General features: G+C 49.4%; 1 protein-coding gene across 2 annotated transcripts; it reads right to left on the minus strand.

Moving 5' to 3' along the window:
- Positions 1–1,496: 1,496 nt before the first annotated feature.
- Cpne9 (copine family member 9) lies at positions 1,497–22,454 on the minus strand. 2 transcript variants are annotated; one of them, XM_028863906.2, is made up of 21 exons: positions 22,223–22,454; positions 21,663–21,703; positions 21,508–21,554; positions 21,315–21,418; positions 20,805–20,841; positions 20,596–20,598; positions 20,301–20,377; positions 15,734–15,797; positions 15,516–15,619; positions 15,271–15,375; positions 13,829–13,870; positions 13,477–13,552; positions 13,339–13,392; positions 12,840–12,901; positions 12,438–12,484; positions 11,364–11,545; positions 10,991–11,118; positions 6,753–6,855; positions 5,423–5,480; positions 5,000–5,073; positions 1,497–1,888 (listed from the first exon to the last, which is right to left on the minus strand). In XM_028863906.2, the coding sequence occupies exons 1-21, from the start codon at positions 22,288–22,290 to the stop codon at positions 1,703–1,705; spliced, it is 1,662 nt and encodes a 553-aa protein (XP_028719739.1). In that variant the 5' UTR covers positions 22,291–22,454; the 3' UTR covers positions 1,497–1,702. The 2 variants fall into 2 exon arrangements, with proteins under 2 accessions (XP_028719739.1, XP_037060174.1); XM_037204279.1 differs by lacking the exon at positions 20,596–20,598.
- Between the last annotated feature and the right edge of the window lie 64 nt (positions 22,455–22,518).

Raw genomic sequence — 22,518 nt, forward strand, 5'->3', positions numbered from 1 at the left:
TCCAATCAGCAAAACGGTGTCAAAACACACAGCCCATTGACTATGACTGACACTTTTAGTGTGAACGTGGGAAAGTTGCTGAATTCTTCTTCGGGTTCCTTATTTGTAAACCTGGAGCTCGGAAAATTCTACTGTCAGTTCGTGGGGGTTTCAGAGAACTTGGACGTCAGGGGTCATTATTGTTAAGCAGTGTTAGCAATTTTGTCGTTGAAGAGTGTGAAAGTCTTCCAAGGTGATAGAGTCCCTGAAAACTTGGTTTTATCTTCATGAAGACTTGGTATTCAGCACCCTAAGGCACACGTTTTCATACAACACATCCTCTCCCTCAACAAATGTCAATAAAGCCGGCACTCCAGGAACTTGTTTATTTTTTAAATCGTGGAGTCGGGAGTAAAACCGGGATTTCTATGAAAGAAATGGCTTAGTACAGTGAGTCTCTGTTCTCCGTTATTAAATGGGGATAATATATAGTACCTCTGCCCCGGGGTCATGGTAAGGATTAAAACAGATGAGGTCTGTAAATCGCCTAACAGTGTCTAATGTATAAGACTCGTATTTGCAAAGAAAATACTAGCTATTATACTCATCCAGAAAATTCAAAATAAGCCAGTAATCTCAGCATTCAAGTGTTAGGATTGCCTGGACTGCTATGAGTTCCAGGTCAGACTGGGCTACAAAGCAAGACTCTATCTAAACAAAACAACCAAAATAAATGAATAGAAGAGTTTATATAGATTTTTTTCCCCATCGAACTGAGGACTTTGCACACACAAGGCCGAGAATCTACACTGAGCTTTATCACCCCGACAGCTTTTCTTCCTTTTTCTTTTTTTGAGATAAGGTTTCTTTTTTTTTTCTTTTTTTTTTTTTTGGTTTTTCGAGACAGGGTTTCTCTGGGTAGCTTTGCGCCTTTCCTGGAACTCGCTTTGGAGACCAGGCTGGCCTCGAACTCACAGAGATCCGCCTGGCTCTGCCTCCCGAGTGCTGGGATTAAAGGCGTGCGCCACCGCCGCCCGGCAAGACAAGGTTTCTTTGTGTAGCTCTGGCTGTCCTGGAACTTGCTCTGTAGACCAGGCTGGCCTCAAACTCAGATTATCTGCCTGCCTCTGCCTCCTGAGTGCCAGGACTAAAGATGTGCACCATCATTTTTTTTAAATTTTTTTTTAAGATAAGGGCTGAATAAATTGCCTACACTGTCCTTGAACTTGTGATTACAGGCTTGTACCACTAGGATGCACAGTTGTCTTAAAGCCAGCTCTTTTGGGGTGAGGAACCCCTTTGAGAATCTGATGAAAGCTATGGGTCTCCTGAGGAAAAAATGTAGAAGCACACACACACATTTTTAAAGCTATTTGAAATTTCATATAGAAGTGACTGGACCAGTGTGTTAGGGTGAACACTAACCTAGCTGAAGCTACCCTTGCTCCCTCCCCTCCAGGTGAGTCCTCAGGCTCTGGATCCCCTAGTCTCCCTTTCCAACACCCATGACACAGAGATGGAATAAGATCAGCTTTATTATTGGCATGAAGCAGGTAAGTGGTGATCATGCCAGGCCTCTCTGTAGTCAGGGGGCAAAGAGCTTGTCAGCCAGCACTGATCAACCTAGCTGGCTCTTCCGGATGAGGTCCAGAACTCCAGGTGCCTTTAGCTTCCAGTGGGTGGGCAGGTAAGCAGACTGCTAAGCATTGGATATGGGGAGTCCTCAGGGCTGGTCTGGGGCTGAGGTTGTGCTGGGGTTGGCGGGAGGTGGAGGGCGAGGCTGGATGTCCCTGGTGCGCATGTAGGACAGCAGCTGCTCAGGGATCTCAGCTAGCACATCCTTGGCCAGTCGTGCCATGCTCAGCACCTGGTTCCCCGATCGGTCAACATAATCTCGGAATGGGACAAACTGGGACAGACAAGAAAGGAGTTGAGGGCTCTGGCCAAGGGAGTGGGTGGCACTCAGGTTTCATCTTTGATCTCTAACATCGCTTCCAAGTATCACTATTCTTCTCCCTTAATATTGAACTGTTTTCTACATGTTTTTCCCACCCACTCCCTGCCTCTGCCCCCACTTTCTGTTCACCCTCAACTCATTTTAACTTGGCTTCACACAGCACTGAAATTACTCTTGCTAATGTCGTCAACAGCCCTAAGTTAGTGCAGTGGGTAGTAATTTCCAGTCTTCATCTTGCCGAGTATCTCTTTAGCCTTATTACACTTGAATGTCATCTTTCTGAATACATCCCACTTCTTTGTGTGGGGTGCTGGGGATTGAATCCAGGATCTTGTGTATGCAAGGCAAGCTCTCTACCATTAAATCACATCTGCAGCCCAAATCCCACTCCTGACACCACACTCTTTTTCTTCTACTTTTGTGGAAGTTGTACTCCACCTCAGCTCCCATTCCTTTGGGTCATCCTGTGCTCTGAACCCATTCCCTCCCCCCCAGGGCCTCTCTATGTAGCCCTGGCTATCATAGAGTAGCTCTAGCTACTCATTATATAGACTATGCTGGCCTTCAGAGAGATCCACCTGCCTTTGCCTCCTGAGTGCTAGCAAAGAGTGTGTGTGTGGGAAATTGGGAGAGAGGGCAAGTTGTTGGGATTGAAAGGGAAGGAACAGTTTGCCTGGGAAAGAAGGTTGGTAAAGGGAGGGAGAAGTGAAAAGAAGGAAGAAAAGTACCCCCTAGAGCCCCATACTTACCTCTCGCCTTGGCTTCTTATCTTATTGTTTTGTTTCAAGAGGGGCGCTCACTGTGTTGTGAGCCTCCTAACTAGCTAGGGCTGTGGCCACTGTGCCTAACCCTGGCCCAGAACCACATATGTAGTTGCTAACACTTCTTCATTTGGTTGTCACAGATCCCCCAAGCCCAGTGTTGCCAACTGAATATCAGCTCTTCTTGCTCTCTCCCATCCTCTAGCTTCTCCAGCTACCAGACATCTCTCACTAGAAAACTGAACCTCATCCTTGAAGTTGCCCCTCAATTCCTTATCACTGTCTTGACAAGTCTTCAAGCCTTGTAGCATGTTCTTAGGTATCTTATTTTGTTCTGTTATTCTTTTGAGATAGCCTATGCTGGACTGGGACTCTCGGTCCTCCTACCTTAGCTCTGAAGACAGGAATTACAGGCGTGCGTGTGTGTGTGCGCACACACACACACACACACACACACACACACACACACACCTCCATTCACCGCTCTACTACATTTTTCCCTTTTTTTCAGACAGGGTCTCATATAGGCCCCACACTGGCCTTGAACTCACTGTATAGCAAAATGGCCTTGAACTTTGAAGAAATTATTTATTATTGTTATTATTACTGTATGTATTCAATGTGCATGTGTGAATGCAGGCATGAGTGTGCCACAGTGCACACGTGGAGGTCAGAGGACAACATTTAGAGAGGGTTCTCTCCTAACATGGGATCCCAGGAATCTAATCACGTCATCGGGCTTGCTCAGCAAGTACATTTAATCCACCTCACTGGCCTGACGTTGGACTTCTTATCCTTCTGCCTCCACCTCCTGAGTGCTGGGATTGCAGGCGCATACTTGGTTTAGGCAGTGCTGGCGATCAAACCCAGGCCTCATGCACACTAGACAAGTCCTCTACCAACGGAGCTGCCTCCCGGCGATGTGACATCGTTTGCATTGGCTGCTTCTGATCATGACCACTGTTCTGTCTCCACCAGTCCCCAGTCATCCTTGATGCTTGCTAATGGATTCCTGGCTTTTCCGTGGCCCTGCCACAGGATACCACAGGGCAGCAGCCAGAGAAGTCCTTTTACAATGTAGCCTGAGCTGGGCATGGTGGTACACATCTGTAATCTTAACACTTAGGAGGCTGAAGCAGTGGGATTGCCATGAACTCTAGGCTCGTAGGAAGGCTACATAGGAGTTCCTTACATAGTGAGGTTCTGTCTAAAAACAAAACAATAAATACATGGATGGATAAATAATTGAGAATGCATTCTAACCTTCAAACCTCAGATATTCACCATGGCAGACAATCTTGCCAGCCTGGCCTGAGCCTCTGGCAGGTCTTACATGCTCCTTCTCTGTCTGTAAAGCTGATATCTTCCTCAGGTTTCAACTGATACCAATATCACAAGCCTTGCCTGACTATGGTTGGCTGTCAGCAGCAGCATTTGCTTGTTTGGTGTCTGTGTAATACTGGTCATCTCCACTAGAGGGCAGGGACTTGGCCCCTGATGAGGTTAAACTCCCATTTTTTACAACTGAGTTTAGGTTTCAGTTCTCTGAGAGGGGCAAACAGGTGTCTCTCCCAACAAAGGGCCATTTATGAACAAATTACATTCAGGGCCAAGGGAGAGAACACAAGGTCAGCCCCACAATATCTCAAGGACAAGTCCTACAGCCCCTCTTCTGGGTCACGTCTGGATTTGCCCAAGCTTGTACAAATATGCCCAAAGATAAAACCTCAGCCAATTGAAGGTATACTAATGTAACTGATGCTTGCTTACACAATTACGTTTAAGATGACCTCACGATCCCTGAAACTTCCCTTGGCTGTGTTTAAAAGGAGCCTGCATACTTCTTTCAGGGTCGTTGCCATTTTGTACAGGTGAATGACCTGCATGGGCCGGTATAGTAAATAAACGCTCTTGTTGATTGCATATGTGAATGGTGGCCTTTCGTCAGATGACTCGAGGACCCTAAGAGCCCTCCTATACTCTACAACCTGCTTAACGCCCCCCCCCAATAGAACTGTTCAAAGCCTGGTGTGCTGTTGCAGTACTGTAAACCCAGCACTTTGGAGGCTGAGGAAGGAGGATCAGGAGTTCCAGACCAGCCTGTGCTACCTAACAATATCTTGTCTCACAAGTAAAACAACAACAAAACCAAAAAAGCAAAAGGAACTTGCTCTGTGAATGAGGAGGTTTGAAAGCGTGAGGGGAGAAAGGTAGTGACTAGGAAGGGGTAAGGAGAGTGACTTCTAGGAAGCTTTTCCTTCCCCTTACTCTAACTCTTGGCTTTCACTACTCCGAGGGCTACCTGAACGATGTCCCGCTCCGCATAGCGTCCCCTGGAGGACACACGAACATCATCACCGTCCAGTTCTTCCATTGCTGCAGAATAGACAGACAGGCATCATTGGATGGGTCTCTCAACTCCAACACATTCTGTCCCTCCCCCATTAGAGTCCTTCAGAGTCCTCATGAGGAGACCTGATGCTTGCATTCCACAGTGGTGTGGGGTTTTTACTGTTATCCTTACTCTGCCTTCCTTCCTGCATGCCCCCTTCTGGGAAGGCAGAGGAAAGTGTTAACTTCATCAGCCACGGTTATGGAGAGGAAACATGTTTGACTTCACCAAGGTGCCAGTCTGTCTTGTCTGTGAGGAGGGCCTGAGTGCCTAGATCCCTCCTGTTCTCTCCAGTTCCTAGTCCCACTCACAGACACACACCATCCTACTCACCCTCAAACATGGCAGGTCCGACACCAACAATAATGATAGACATAGGCAGTGAGGAGGCCTGTGGGGGAGGAATGGCTGAGTAAGCAGCTGTAACAGGGCAGTGACCAGGGGTGGTGTCAGTGTGTGTCACACGCTCCCGTGAGCACAGATACTGCTACTTTTTGTTCCAGACTGTCTCTGAATGCATAACAGGTGCCTTCTGGTGGAACATACAACCAGTTGATTTATATCCATTATCTTGTTTGTTTGTTTGAGACAAAAGTCTCGCTCTGTAGCTCAGGCAGACCTTGAATATTTCCAGTATCATTTAAAAAAGTTTTCCTGCTAGACATGGTGACATTCATCCATGATCTTAATACTCATGAGTCAGGGGGACCACTACAATTTCCAGACTAGCATGGATTAAATAATGAATAAATAATGAATTCTAGGCCATTCTGAGCTACAGTGTAAGACCCCATCTTCAAAAGAAAAACAAAACCAAACAAAAAACGCAAGAAACCCTAATGACAGCAAAATAGCCATATTAGGCATGGTGTACCATGCCTGTTCTCCAAGATTCGGGAGACAGAGGTAGGAGGGTCAAGGTGATTTCGCGAGCAGCCTGGTCTATATCGCTAGTTCCAGGCCAGCTAGAGCTACATAGTTAGACCTTGACTCACAAACAAACCACCACCACCACCAAAACCAAAATCCCCTCTAAATCTGATGAACCAACAAACAAAAATAGCAAGGCATGGTGGCTCACACCTACAGCCCCAGTACTTGGGAAACTGAGGCAGGAAGATTCAGGCCAGTGTAGGCTATATGGGGGTCCAGGTCTATTTAGTACGACCCTGTCACAAAACAAAACAATAATAAAATGAAAAAGAAATAAAAAAATGAAAGGGGCTTCCCCCTGGGACAAATGGCAGGCATGCTTCCTGCTGATTATAAAAGACTAGCATTTCTTGCCAGGCAATGGTGGCGCATGCCTTTAATCCCAGCACTTGGGAGGCAGAGGCAGGTGGATCTCTGTGAGTTTGAGGCCAGCCTGGTCTGCAAAGCAAGTTCCAGGACAGCTAGGACTGTTTCACAGAGAAACTCTGTCTCAAAAAAAAAAAAAAAAAGGACTAGCATTTCTTAAGTTCAGGTTTCCTTAGTGGGTTCATCTGGCATCGTGCAGGGACCTAGAGAGTCAAAAGCGAGTGTTGTTTGTGCCCCAGCCAGTAGGCATCTCTGAAACTGGCAGGTATAGTTGTTAGGATACACACGGAATAAACATCTCAGCACTTTCACTGGACGGACAGTGACCCCACCACCACCACCGGGCCTCCCCCCTCAGACTCACACTGACAATGGCCTCTTTGGTCTGTGTCATGTCAGAGATGACGCCATCAGTGATAATGAGCAGAACGTAGTACTGGGAACCATCCGAGATCTTGGCTGCAGCCCTACATGAAAGACCAAGATCTGTATGCAGTGGCTACCAGAGAGTCCATGGCCACATTTCAGACCCTGCTTCTGTAGCCACCATATGAGTAGCAGCCACCATATGGGCTTCTGGATCCCACACTCTTTGGCAGATCTGACTGCCCTTGCCTGCCATCTCTCCATTCTCTATATGATTTTCAGATAGGGTCTCACTCTTTGTAGCTGAAGCAGGCACTGACTGACCTGCCTGCCTGCTTCCACCTCTCAGGGGCTGGATCACAGTAATGATCCACCAAGTGGATCAGCATCCCTTTCCTCTCATCATCAATGTTTGAAGTCAGAAGTTTTCCCTCAGAAAAGGACTTCAGACATCCCTCAGTCTACCTACTTACTTTACCTGGCCTCCCAACCTCAGCCTCACATCCTAAGTGGACTGGAAACAGCTGATCTGTGCTGCCCAGTACATTGGCCCTAGCCACATGTGAATGTGAAGATTTAAACCAACTGAGTTAAACTAAATGAAAAATTGCATTCATTAGTCACTCTAGTTACCTTTAAGGGCTCCCTCTCTGCTGAATACCATATTGGCAAGCATAATTGTAGTCCACTTCTATCAGTGTGGAGTATTTTCTTAGTGCTGGTAGCTTACTCTGGTCTCAGGAGATTGAGAAAGGCGTGGTGACAGGGAAGAGTTAGATGGTCCGGCATGGTGTGCTGAGGTCCAGAGTGGGGGTGGGTGAGGAAGCCCTGTGCGCTCCTGCATTCTGACCCATCCTCATCAGAAGCCTGGCCTGGTGCTATCCTTTATCACTAGCTCATTTCACAGATAGTCACTGTAACCTGCTTTGTGTGCTCCCAGAGCTGAGCATGCACTCAGGAAGGATTTTGCTTGCTGTATATATTTTTTTTGTTTGTTTTTTGGTATTGTTGTTTGAGACAAGGTCTCACCAGGTAGCCCATCTGGCCTGAAACTCAATTTGTAGACCAGACTGTCCTTGAACTCACAGAGATCCGCCTGCCTCTAAAGGCTCAGACCATCACATGCCTCACCCAGCTCATCCTATTTTTAAAACGAGGAAACCAAAGTTCAGAAACACTGAGCAGTCCCCTGGGGCAAAGAAGCCGGTGTCCCTCATGTCTGCCCTGGCCTGCTCCTGCACACTGTGCCACGTGCCTCACCTGACCCTGGTACATCTAGGCACCCAGCATCTCCCAAACATGTCGCTCGGTGCCTCTGTGCTTTCATGTGCTATCGGCACTGCCAGGCTTACTCGCGCCGCTCCTGATGAAGGCCGGCTCGTCCTGTGGTCCCAGCGGAGCAGCCCTCCACGGTAATCCTACCCTGTAGGGTGCGGCCCCCGTCATTGAGATGGGTGTTCTGCTTCCCCAAGAGGTGCCTCATACCCTGAGGGTACCGAGGGGACCCAAGGGTGAATTGTCCTGGGTGGGGATGAAGCCAGGGGGATGAAGTGCACTCAAAGCTCCTTGTTTAAAAACATAATTAGAGCACACCCAGACACAATGGGGGAAGAATAGAAAGTGTGCATGCGTTCGTAAGATGAAGCACTCGACTTCAAAGTCCCGCACAGTCTGACTGCTTTCAACTGTGCCCTCCATCTCCCCCTAACACCTCCAGGGAATGCAGTGTCTTACTTTTGCCACCAGGCAACTTGCTAGAAATTTCTGGGGAGCTTTGGCCTACAGAAGTAATGATTTATTTATATTTCTGTCTCCTGCACCAAGGCGGGAGCTCCCGAGGGCAAGGACTAAATCCGATTCATCTGTGAGTCCCCAGTGCCCCAGCAGAGAACTGAGCACACAGCAGCTGCCCTTTGAATAGTGATGATGATAATAATGGGAACAGTAATAACTACTGTTACAGCGCTTACCAAGGGCAAGCCCTCTTGTGAGTGCTTGATGTATGCTAACGAGTCCTCCTAACAACCCTGCAATGTAAATATTCTTAGCATTCCCATTCTCATTTTACAGAGTGGTAAGAGAACTGACCAAAGCCACAAAGCCAGCATATGACACTGTATAACCAATGTATTGGGAAAACAGTTCAGCTGGTAGCTTGCCTAGGACACACTCGGCAGGGGTTTGATCCCCAGCACCACATAAATTGAGTATAGTGGCCCACACCTGTAATTCCAACACTGGGAAGGTAGGGAAGCAGAGGCAGGGGGATCAGAAGGTCTATATTATCTTTGGCTACAGTGAGTTGAAGGCCAGCCTGGGATACATGAGATTCTGTCTCAGAGAGAGAGAGAGAGAGAGGGAGAGAGAGAGAGAGAGGGAGAGGGAGAGGGAGAGGGAGAGGGAGAGGGAGAGCTAATGTATTAACTCTACTCCAGAATCTGCACTTTTGATAGAATTACCCTTAAATGAATGTTTACTAAATAAATGAGTGAATGAATCAGTGTAGTTGCCCAAGATAATCTCTAAGAAGTCTGTTTAATAACAATAACAAAAATGATCAGATTTCAAAATTAGTGACAAAAATTGTTTGTGAAATATTATATGTGATCTGATTGTAACATGTTCCATCTTTTCCTTTTCCTTTGTTTATTGTTTTGAGAGAAGGTTTCACTATGTAGTCCTAGCTAGCCTGGAATTCACTATGTGGACCAAGCTGACTTCAAACTCAGATCCCCCTGCCTCTTCCTCTGGAGTTCTGGGATTAAAGGTGTGCGACACCACTGGCTGGTGAAGCTGGGTTCTCGCTGCTCATATTTATTCTGAAATTTTCCATAGTTTTCAACCTATCACCTTTGGTGTGCCTTCTATGGATCAGATTCTATGCTGTTACCTCTGAAATCATTATCTAGTAATTTTTCTTTTCTTTCTTTCTTTCTTTTTTTTTTTTTGCTATCTAGCCTCACAATAACTCTGCAAGTAAGTTAATATCACTGGGCATGGTGTCGCATTCCTGTCCTGGCAGCACTTGGAAGGCTGAAGCAGGTGGATCACTGGGACTGTATTTGGGGATAGAGACCAGCCTTGGCTACATAGTGAGATCTTGTCTCAAACACAGACAGACAAAAAGAAGGAAGAGAGCCAGGCAGTGGTGGTACATCCTTTTAATCCTAGCACTCAGAAGGCAGAGGCAGGATGATCTCTGTGAGTTCCAGGCCAGTCTGGTCTACAGAGTGAGTTTCAGGACAACCAGGACCACACACTAAGACCCTGTCTCAAAACAACAACTACAACAACAACCCCCAAATACAAACAAACAAACAAACAAAAAAGAGTCTGTGGTGGTTTGAATAAGAATGGCCCCCATAGGCTCATATATTTGGATGTTTAGACATCAGGGAGTGGCACTATTTGAGAAGGATTTGAAGATTAGGAGGTGTGGCCTTGTTGGAGGAAGTGTGTCACTGGGGATGGGCTTAGAGGCTTTAAGAGCCCACGCCAGGACAAGCATGTCTCTGTGTCTATGGATTAGGATGTAGAGTTCTCAGCTATTCCTCCAGTACCATGTCCACCTGCATGCCGCCATGCTCCCTGCCGTGATGATAATGGACAACCTCTGAAACTGAAAGCCAGCCCTTAGTGAAATGCTTTCTTTTATAAGCGTATCCTTGGACACAGTGTCTCTTCACAGCAATAGAACAGTCACTGAGACAGAGGCTAGGCTAGCTGGCATGGTAGTGTCACACCTGTAATTCCAGCACTTAGGAGGTGGAGGCAGGGGGATCGGGATTTCAAGGGCAGCCTTGCCAACATAGCAAGTTCCAGGACAGCTTGGCTTACATGTGACCCTTTTTTAGAAAAGAAAAGAAAAAGAAAAACAAAGCTAGTGACTTAAGGTCACCTTGCTAATGCCAGGCCCATACCCATGTCTAGTAGCAAAGCTGGTGCCTTCACCATTGTCCCACAGACTCTTCTCTCTCTTGGGCAAAGTCAAGGCCATCAAAGCCACCTTGTGGCCTGGGATATGGCTCCCAGGCCACAGCTGATGCTTCTTGACCCTCTTTCTAAGCACAGGCAGAGTACCATCTTGGTACCTGATCCTGGAGCACTGTACACTGAACACTTATCACAGGTACACTCAACATTTCCCCTTCTCTCCAAAGTCCAAGTTCATTCAGAGTAGGTCTGCCTGTGTCTGGGTCCAGTCATTTGCCCTCTCACTGCCGCCCAGTCCCTTACCTGGCCACCTGGTTGATGACAGGAGCGAAGTAGGTGGGCCCATAGAGCTGCACTGTGCGCAGACTCTGGAAGTAACTCTCCAGCACGCCCTCAATGCCTGCACAGTTGGGGTCCTCATCATTGTTGTTCTGCCAAAAGAGGAGGTGCAGCCAAGCTAAGCCCACACAGTGGACACCCAGGAGCCCTCTGACCCCAGCTCACTCCCACCCCTAGACCCTTTCACGCTCTTCTCCAAACTGCCCACCCTCCACCCCCACCCCGTGGGTCACTGTCTCACAGCTCCTTCTCGGCTCTTCTTGCCCTTCACAAAGCATTAGCAGAAGTGACCCCTCAACTGAGGGGCACTGCATGTCGGCTCTGGCCCATACTGTACCAGGGGGAACTGGTGAGAGATCCGCCCCTCTGGGGGCAGCTTGGCCCCAAAGCCATAGGCGGGGAAGAGCTTGTCGCTGTCGTAGTCCTGAATGATCTCTCCCACCGCCTTGAGGGCCATGGCGTAGGCGCTGAGCTGGTAGGGACTCATGTAGTGCAGTGAGGTGGGCTGCAGGGGGTTCCCTGGGGAGACACAGGAGCGCGGGGCTCAGAGTCACCTGCTTCTCCTTGTGTGCATCCACCCCCCAGTCCATTTACCCGCCTCTACCCTGGACTCCTCACCCATCTGTTCATATGCCTTCTTGAATCTCTCCCTTACTTCTCTGTCTTATACGCTGTATTACGTGGTCACCTGTCTGCCCACACATCCTCCAACCCATCTGCCAGGTGGCAAGTGCAGTTTTCAACCTATGCATTCATTCCTATCCATCTACTTTGGTATCATCTTATCTGCCTGTCTATCCATGCAGCCAGCCCCCTGATTACCTGTCATTTCTCTTCCTTGTTATCTTTATATATCCCATTTATTCAGCCATCCCTGTCCATTCCCTTCTCATATGGATCCACTCCCATGCCTAATTCTCCTAGCTAATGTACCTACCTACCTGTTGCTTCCTCATCTAAAAACAGCTGTGTGCCTGTACATGCACATACATGCCCCTTAGTGCATTCACTCACCCATCCTTCTCCCCATAATTTATCCATTATTTGTTTATTGATTCATCATTTACTACCTATTAATGTATCCCTGTACGTACCCACCCACCAGTCCGTTTATCCTCTCCTGATAACCCCATTTTCTCCCACCTTGTCCATCTCCTCCTCACTGGCCAATTGAGCAATCTGGCCTTTCCACCTTATCTGACTGGATCCCCATTGCATGCCTGTGTCCTCTGTCCACCTTTGCAGCCAGCACTTTCCCTTCATGACTCCTGTCCAAGTGCCATCCTGGCTTGTCTTTACCTAAGCATAGATTGCTTGGGTAGTTAAAGTCTTCTCCCAGGTAGCAATCTAGGCCAAGCTTTAAAGAATCCCTTCTACTCTGCTCATTCCCACAACCTCACCCATGTCTCACCGTTGGAAGCAGTGAAGTCAATAGCTACCGTGAAGTTCAGCTGTGTCCTAGTGGAGAAGTAGATGGGTTGATTAGTGAGGGTCCAATACCAATGACATCAGTATTTCCCAGACATAGACTCATGTTAAACTGCAGATCCTAATCCAGGCAGTCTGGGTAGAACCAAAGTACCAAGTACTGGTTCTGTTGCCGGCCCATGGGTCACACTTTGGCAGTACAATTTAATGATTATTCTCATGACTAGAGTATTGTGTGTAGTTTAATGTCACTCTATGGTCCTGAAATAATAACTAAAATATCTATTTTACATAGGAGAAAAGTGAAATTCAGAGAAGCGAAGTTCACTGGGCCCTGGCCATTCCCAGGTGAGAAAACTCATTGCTGGCTTGGCCCATGACTCACCCTCCCTTGATGTAATCCACGAAAGTGAATTCCGAGTCCACCGAGAAGGAAAGGAGCGTCACCTGGGGACACAAGAGGCAGCCCTGGCACTTTTGCAAGCACAGCTGAGGTGGCAGAGGAGGAGAACCGAGTGGAGCTTTGGAGAAAAGTGCATGATGGGACATGCATGTTTCCGCTCCTTCCCAGCTTCTCCCACCCTGCTCAGTCTCTGTAAGAATAAGGAGAGAAGCTGTCAGGTGCATCCTGGGATTTCCAAAAGTATTTCAAATTTGGAAATGCAACTTAGGGTATTTTTTTAAAATTCTGCAGAAGTGTAACAACAGGAAATTTTCCTGGGTGAGAAAGAACAAAAACAAGAAGTCCAACGGTGTCACCTTCTCCTCAGCATCACTGTCCTAGATAACTTGTGCCCATTGCCTTGTCCTACCCCCACTTCTCATGCCTGTCACCACTGAGAGACACACAAGGGTCTAGGGAGGTCAGAGTTCAGAATACTTACGGTCCCCGAGTTGGTATATTTCTTCTTCTTGCATTTCTTCCGAGGGTTAAGTACCTAAGTAGAGGATGGTCACAGTGATGGTTACACCCAGGTGCCTAGGACAGAGTGCCTGGCAAAATGGCAGGGCCATGGCCTCACCTCATACACTGTGAATTGATTCTGGGCCTTGCTCAGCTCCCGGTAGCTGGTCGTGAACTCGCCAATGAAGTCGTGGCTGCAATGAGGCCATGGGTGGGTAATGGTGTAGAGCCAGAGCAGAATCCTAGGGCTTTTATTGCCCAAGCTTCCTAACTTGGGCTACAGGGCAGTAGGGCTGGGGCCAGATGGGGAAGGAGGAGGCAGAAGACAGTGGACAAGAGAGCTGTCTAGCAGATGAGCTGTGTGGCTGTCATCACCCTCTGGCTCCCAGAACTGCTTTGAGGTTCTAGTGACTGTACCACATGGTCTAGGAACTGCTCCAGTGAGCACAGGACAAAGCTCGTTCATCTACCTTCCATCCCGGTCCCAGTCATACACGTCGATCTTCACTGTTCTGAAATGCACATGATAAATCCAAACATGGGCTGTGTGTACATGCCAAACCTGAATAAACCCCAGCCACTCCCCCATCCATCTATATGTTCTTCTGTCATTGCTCATTTTCAACTGTCCACCCTTTCATTCAGCTCATGCATGTACCTGACTTGTTACAACTGATGTTATAGGAAACCACACACACACACACACTCACACACACACACACACTCTTGCCATTTGAATCTCACTTTATTCCAGGCAGTGTTCTTAGCACTTTTAGACTGTCTCATTTAATGTAACAAATATTCCCTATGAGTACTATTGCTCGTGCTTTTGTATAAGAAAGTTACTATATACCATCCCCTATTCCCCACCTCTAAAATCTAAGCAACTTGGCTAAGATTTTGTAGCTAGTAAGTGACTGAGCTGATATTTAAACCCAGATATTCTGTTTCCAAAGACCTTGACCTACCCTCCCTTCCTTCTTTTGGAACTTCCTTTTCTCCTTCAGGCTGGCCTTAAACTCAAGATCCTTTTGCCTCAACCTCCTGAGTCCTGAGATTACAAACACATGTCACCACACCTGGATCCAAATACTTTGTCCCCTATTTCATATATCTGTTAAGTTTATCCCATCAAACTATCTGTGTAGCCATCCGTTTACTCATATATATATATATATATACATATATATATACATACACACACATATATATATACACATATATGCCAATACAATTCCCTATTAACCTATCCTTTTATTCACCTATCAAATTATACAGCCCATCATTCACTAACTCTACTACATACAAGCACCCATCTATCTGTTCACCTACTCAATTAAATACCCAACCATATTAACTTCTGTCCATTCATTTACACAACCATCCATTCAGGTGCCCTTCAGTCCTCCCACTCCACCCACCCCCTCAGGAGTTCCTTTGGGTCATCCACCTACTTTACACACATCTATCACCTGATTCATCCATCCACTAACCATCTATTCATCCATCTATGATTCATCTGTCTGGCCATCAATCCACTTGTCATTCTACCTGTCCTTTTTCTAGTCTACTTGATTTTTCATTCAAGTATCTGCCTCTCTCCTGTCATTCATCAACTCTTACATCCTCATCTATCACATCTCCATTTGTTAATTATCCATCTTCTTTCTCTCCATCTGCTGACATACTTACCAGTCTCCTTTTCTATGCTTACATCAGTTTTTCCACGCTCACTCAACCATCCCCAGTTTACCTGCCCATCTGACCATCTATCCTTGTATCTGCTCACTCATTGTTCGCCTGCTCTTTCATCTATGATCCTCATTCTGGGGTTCAGGGACCTCATCTTTGTTCAGAGGGAGCCTCACTCACGTCCTGGTCCCCTGAGAGCGCAGCTGGTGTTGACCCTGACCTGTCATAGTCTCCATTGCACAGTGCCCGCACAGGGATACTGAAGGGCTGCCACACGGGGTTCAGTGTGTTCTTCACAACCTCTGTCTTGTGGCAGATGGTGAACCTGGAGGGAGGCAGGAAACTGGGAAGTGCCTTGGAGTGGCACCGAGACCTGTAAGGCACTCCTTACAGAGGTTTCCACGATCCCCCACTCATTAAGCATGGACCACATCCTGGCCTCAGTGCTGTATGGGGGTGACTCACGTGCCGTCCTCATTGCTCCGGTAGAACACAAGGAAAGGGTCTGACTTCCCAAAGAAGTCCTTTTTGTCCAGCTTGTTTGCACACAGCTGCATAGTGGCAATGTCCTAAGGATCAAGAGTGGGGCTGGTGAGACCCAACTAGCCCAGAGCCTGCAGCGGGTCCAGTGAGGGAGTCTGGGGAATGGAGGAGTCGGGGTCTAGCATGTGGCCCTCACTGACCCGACAGTTGCTGAGCTCCTCAGCAGTCAGCAGTATGGTCCCACACTTCTTGCCTGGCACACCCCTGGAAGCAGAAAAGGGCCCTTAGAGAGATGGGGGTGGCGGGGGACCGGCAGAGTTGGGTGATCCCTCTGGGTTTGTGTGGGCCAGGGGATTCAGTTTTCCATTTGCTGACAATCCCCTAAGTGTGCCCTTCTTCTGTTCTGGCTTTGACTTGGGTGGTGCACTGGTAGGAAGTGGAAACTAGCCTGGGGGTGGCGTCACATTAATACAGTGTGACAAAGGCCTGCAGTGGACTCAGGGTGGAGTCTACTGTTTTCAAGCTGCTTGACCCGGCAAGTTACTCCTCCTTTAGGGTATTATTTCTCTCTATGAAATGGGAATGGCGAGCATCTGTGAAGGGATCTGAACACGTGTGCCTGGAAGGCACATGATTTGTAAGCCTTGTACATGGGAAGGGTGCACTCTTCAAACAGCCCTGACGGCCTGTGCCAGGCCAAGCAAGGTGCTGGACTGGGAGGGGCCAGCGGGCTCTGCAGATCTGCCAGACTCCACCCTCAGGGAGCTTCTGGGGTGTGGCCTGCCAGACACAACAGACAAGTGGAGAGTGATGGGCGGTTCGGAATGAGAGGAATTTCTGTTTACGCCAAGAGGCAAACGCTTGCTTTGCCTTTTGAAGAAGGGAAGGACATGCCTGGTGGAAGGAGGGACTCAACAACTCCCTCAGTCATCCTCTGACCTCTATGTGTGTGCTGGGGCACACATGCGTCTGCCCCCTTACAAATGGAAAAGGAGAGTCCTGGGTTCAAGTCCTGGCTCTAACTTACAATGTGACTTCTTTGAAGTGAGAGAGCTTAGCAGGCATGGTAGGCCACACCTAAGTATAGTAGTCAGGAAGCCAGAGGGGGTCTTAGAGGTTTAAGGCCAACTTGGTCTACAAAGCAAGTTTTAGACCAGCCAGAGCTACATAAAAACCTCATCTCAAGGCTGGAGAGATGACTCAGCAGTTAAGAGCACTGGCTGCTCTCCCAGAGGACCCAGGTTCAATTCCCAGCACCCATGTGGCAGCTCAGAACTGTCTATGATTCCAGTTCCAGGGGATCTGACACTCTCATACCAATGCACATGAAATAAAAACAAAAAACAAATAAACAAACAAAAAACCAAAAAACCTTGTTTCATAAAAAAAAAATAATAATGTGGTGATGCATGCCTGCAATCTTAGCATTTGAGAGGCTGAGGCAGGAAGATAAGAGATTAAGGCCAGGCTCCTGTACATAGAAAGTTCAAGGTCAACCTGTATTATTAGAGAAACAAACAAACACATCAAAATAAAATAAAATGAACTGTTTCAGCTGGGCGTGGTGGTGTATGACTTTAATCCCAGCACTGGGAGGCAGAGTCAGGTGGATCTCTGAGTTTAAGGCCAGCCTGCTCTACAGAGTGAGTTGCAGGACAGCATGGGCTACACAGAGAAACCTGGTCTCAAACAACAACAAAAATTAAAAATAATAAATAAGTAAAAGAAATGCTTTTTCAGTCCCCCCCCCCCCTTTTTTTTTTTGGTTTTTTGAGATAGGGTTTCCCTGGCCATCCTGGAAATCACTCTGTAGATCCAGGCTAGCCTCAAACTCAGCAATCCACCTGCCTCTGCCCCCTGAATGCTGGAATTAAAGGCGTGGGCCACCACCTCCCAGCTACCTTTTTTAGTTCCTTCAAATCCTGACCCTGCAAGCTAACGGGAGGGTGTGTACTGCGGCGGCGGCCGGGCTGCTGCCAGCTCAGTGAAGCATCCCGCTGTTGACCCACTGCCTCCCTTCCTCTCCTTGCTCCCCGTGCCCTCTTCACCCAGGGTGAACTGCACCCTTTCCCGACTCCTTTGCATCGCTATTCTCACTCACGTTACCGTACTCATTTGCAGAACCCCAGCCCTGCTTAAACCCAATCTACCTAACCCTTCCTGCACACACAGAGAGCACGGCCACACAATCTAGCTGACCAGTCTCCATTCAGACACGTGGCCGCAAACCTCAGGTTCTTCCTGACCACTGCCCAGCAACCCTACGGAGCACTCATGGCCTCTCTCTCCGGTTCTGCTACCCAGACGAGTGGCTCCTCTCTCCTCAAAGCATCAGAGTCTCCTCCCATCCTCTCCCAGCCCGTGACCTGGTTTCCCACTTGCTGACAGAACTGAAGCAACCAGAAGAGATGGTCCACCCACCGCCATGCTACCCTGCCGCCAGCATCTTCACCCACATGGCTGAGCCTTCCTACAGCTGCTATAAATGAGCTGTCACGTGACTTTACCCCTCGGCTAGCTACTACCCGCTCTCGGTCTTGTCTGCACAAGGACATCACACCAGAAATGCTCCCCCCTTTTTTTCTTTGAGATTCTTTATAGCTAAGGATTGCTTGGAACTCACGATGTAGCCTAGGATGGCCTCAAACTCACGGCAGTCCTGTTTTGAGTGCTAGGACTGTAAGCCTGAGTTACCATACCTGCCTGGTTTCCCCTCCCGTGTATTCCATCAGCATCTCAGTCTCTACTGGCTCAGTCACATCAAATTACAAATGTGGTATGATTTTCTCATGTTAGAAAATTATAAACCTATATATTGATACAAAGATGCCACCAGCAAACCCATTACTCTGTATGCTAATTTAAAAACACAATTTTAAATATAAATCTCTTCTTTTCTCTTGAAAGGTTCTCATGATGTAGCCCAGGTTGACCTTGAACTCCAAAACCTGCCTCAGCTTCCCAAATGCTGGGATTACTAGGTGAGTATCATTTTACAGTGTGCATGTGTGTGTGTGTGTGTGTGTGTGTGTGTGTGTGTGTGTGACTTGTGGGATTTGGTTTTCTCCTTCTATCATGTAGGTCATCAGGCATGGTGGCAAATGCTTTTATCCGCTGAGCCATGTCACCAGCCCTGGAAACCTATTCCTGACCCCAGGTCTGCCACATACACGTCTCCTTTTCTTCCTTTGCAGCAAAAACTCCTTGAAATTTCTCTGGCCCCTATGTCCCTTTCCCACCTTCTCCTAAACCTCTCTAGCCTGCACCTCTTCCTGTCAGAGCCAGCAGTGATATAAAGGTAATTTCTAATTCTCATTTCATTTGAGGTGAGCTGCAGCTGCATTAGGGGTGGCTGGTCCCCTCTCCTCCCCTTCCTCCTCTTCCTTCGTTTTATGGTGTTGGGATCAAACCCAGGGCCACGTATATAGTAAGGATACAGTCTACCACCAAGCTACACTCCAGTACCTTTCTATAAAAGAAAAGGTTTTCCCCCTTGCAATGTGAGGGTGGGGGAATCTGATCTTGAACTTGGAATCTAATAGAACACATGAATCCATGCTGAATCACTCCCTCCAAACTGGCTCATATTTTCTCTCTGCCTCTGTCTCGTTCTCTCTGACAAGGTTTCACTCTGTAGCACAGGCTGGCCTGCAGCTCACTATGTTACCTAGGCAGGTCTCCAACTTGTGGCAACCTGCCTGCCTCAGCATCCTGTGTGCTGGGATTACAGGGGTGGGCCACCCTGCCTGGCAGCATGCTCATTATAAAACCCAAACCCAAACCGTATCATTTCAGTTGGTAGCACAATTTCATCTTTCCTGCTGCTCAGGTGGGATGAAGGCCCTGGCCTCTTTTCAGTTGCCTCTTTCCTTTCCCATCTGTTTAATGGGGTTAGGATCTGTTGGCTTCCCCTTCAGAGTACATCCAGAATGTGACCAGCTCCCCATCCACTGATGCTTCCTCCCTGGATTACAACGACTGCTTTCCGATTGCCATCTGCTTCTGTCTTTGTCCACACGGGGCTTATTCTTTTTGTTCTTTTCTTTTTTTTTCAAGCCAGGGTTTATTCTTAACCCAGTGGTCACCATAGTCAGACCATGGCACCCCTCATGATCTGGGAACTCCTAATCTCTGCCTCCTGGCCTGTCCCTCTCTTGGCTCCGCCCACACTGCTTTGCTGTGATGTGGGTTGATTAGGGTTGTTTCCTCTGTTTGCAAAGCTCATGCTTCCCCTTCCGGTACTGCTGCAGGGTGACTAGCCTTCCAGTTGACCAAATGATTGAAAACCTCTCTCCCACCTGCTCTTCTGAGGCCCTTTCTTTGACTCCTCCCTCCGTATATCACTTACTATTTCTCCTGTCTGTTTTGCACTAATTTCCACCTCCTCCCTCCAACTAGCTTGGCTCACTTGTAATTTTAGCCCATTAGACAGTGGGTGACAGAGGCAGGTCCAGTACAGTGGGTATAGTGGCAAGACCTGAGGATGTGACCCTATTCCAGGAAGCTTCCCGTTGGAGTGGGGCTTGGGAGAAAGCCTTAAAGACTGAATCAGACTTGGAAAAAGAAGGGAGAGGAGACAGGTCCAGCCTGAGATAGACTTGTGCAGAGATCAGACTTTCTACAGGAGTAAGGGAGCTAGGCAAAGCTCCTCTTGGGACACCTCTGCAGGCCCCACAGATACTCTGCCAGCAGCCTGCCGGGAGGGGGAACTCAGAGAGACCCGCCCCCCCCCACCCCGGACCCCCGACCCTTTCCCCTTCAGCTCACGTAAGAGGTCGTTCCACGCGGCTGCCCTGGCCTCCAATCACCTCTCCTAGGGCCAGGAACGCTTGTCCCAGGAAATCCTGTGCCAAGACAGGGAGTCAGCCAGACGGGGAGGGGCACTGAGTCCCAGGCCCACCCGCCGCTGCCGCCGCTGCTGCTGCTGCTGCTGCTCTTGACCAAGATAACTCCAAAGTGCAGGTGACAGAGGGCCATTGCCAGAGCCACAGCCCCACGTGTTCTCTGCTTCTTGATGGTCTCCCAACCAAATTCTTCCCGGTGCAGCCCACAGCATCCTCACCTTCTGCAGGTCCCAGGAGGTAGGCAGAGAAGGAAGAACCACAGTGAATAAGGCTGGAGCAGACCAAGGGAGGGTGGGGATTGGTGGGAGGCCAGAGGGGCCAGAACCTAAGAAGGGCTGGTGGGCAGGTGGGGAGTGTTCGGGGCAAGTCCTTTGACAGGTTAGCCTCTCTCTGTGCCCAGGCAACCTGCCAGCCGCTGCTGGCTTACCGGTTTGGAGATGTTGGCTTTGGAGTCCACGTTGTACCTGGGAAAAGAGTGGAACCGGTGTGGGGTGGGGCTGGGTGGGAGGAAGTCTGGAAGAGGTTAGGTTCAGTCTTAGTTAAGATTATAGGTGGAGAACGGGGCAGTAGACCCCCATTCAACCTGGGTCTAGTTTGGGACGTGTGTCATGGTCGAGAGGGTCATGCTTGGGGTGAAGACAAGGTGGAGGCTTGGTGGGGGAGGGGGCCCGAGGCCAAGGTGGAGTTAAATTAGATGGCAGGGTTGTGCATAGAGCCAGGCTCGGGAGGAACTGGACGGATCCTGCCTAAGGCGGAGCCAACCTGGGGGTGGGGGTGGGGTTAAGACCAGAGGGATGCCCTTTGGAGAGGGTCCTGGGCCTGGGGGAGGAGCCAGGTAGGAAGGTAAAGCCTGGGGGGCGGGGCCAGGCAGAATTCCGGGCTGATCCAGGTTGGGGAGGAGGGGCGGTAGACCAAGACAGGATTCTAGGAGCCTCACACATCGAAGCGGAGATTTTGCTTTTCTTCAAAAAAATAGTCGAGGACGAATTTGCGCACGAAGTCTGGGTTCAGTGTGTTGTCAATCACCTCCGTTCGTCCGAACTGGGCGGGGGGACGGAGGATGAGCGCAGGCAGCCGGGCTGGAGGTTCCCGGGAGCGGCCCTGAGCTGGGCTGGGGCTCTGGGACTCACCTCCCGCCACTCCTGGCTGGCCCGGCTCTGCGTGTGAAGCACCACCACTGCGGGTGAGGGCAGGGGAGGGGAGCTCGTCAGGTCGGCCCGCACCCCTCACCGCCCCACCCGCTCCTACACCCCGGGTTCTTCCTCCAGGCCCGGGAGCCGCTTACTGGGGTCCGATTTGGAGAAGGTGTCCAGGTCTAGCAGATTCCTAGAGAAAAGCAACCAACAGATGGACAGAGGGCTAGCTCATTCTGCAGCCCACCACCTTGACACAGTCCTAAACCGGGCACCCGGAAGAGACATGGGATTCAAATCGTACTCCCTCCCTATTGCTATCCCCAGTGAGTGTTGGGGTCCACACTCCGCATTCGGGACGGTACCAGAAATCTCTGCCAATTGGCTCCATATGTGCTCACACTGTCTCCAAGGACCAAGGAGGCGGCTCGCCCCAGAACTTTGGCCCCTTGTGGCCCAGCTCTTAAGGAATCCCTGTAGCCCACCTTTTGAATTGGTAGGCTTGAGCCCGCTTTTATAGGGTGGGGCTGCCCAGGGAGACCCCCCTCCCCATCCTGCCAGTGATAATGACTCCCGCCTTCAGCCTCGGTTCTCTGTTCCCCGCTTCTGGTGGTCCCCTCTGTGGTCTAGCCCCCTGCCCACCCCGAGCCCGCAGCTGCGTGGGGCTGGGGCATTGCCAGTACTTAAACCCTCCCTAGCGCGGCCCGCTCACCGGCACGACACAGTAATTTCAATCTTGGTGGCCGGGACGCTGCGCTCGGAGGCTCCGCTGAGAGACATGGCTAGTCCAGTGGCCAAAGCCGCGGTGGGCGATGGGGGGCCGCAAGACCCCGGCCGCCTGAGCTAGGGGCGGCGGCGAGGCCGGCCCATGTGCCAAGGCAGCGGTGCTCTCTCCAGCCCTGTGTGCGCTCCGCTGCTCGCGCCCTGACAGTGGCCGCTGGCAGCAGCGGCTCCAGATGGCAGCACAGCCCCGCCCGGCCCTGCGGGCGGCCCCCGCCCCATTGGAGC

The sequence above is a fragment of the Peromyscus leucopus genome, chromosome 3, assembly GCF_004664715.2.
Source record: "Peromyscus leucopus breed LL Stock chromosome 3, UCI_PerLeu_2.1, whole genome shotgun sequence".
NCBI classification, from domain to species: Eukaryota; Metazoa; Chordata; class Mammalia; order Rodentia; family Cricetidae; genus Peromyscus; species Peromyscus leucopus.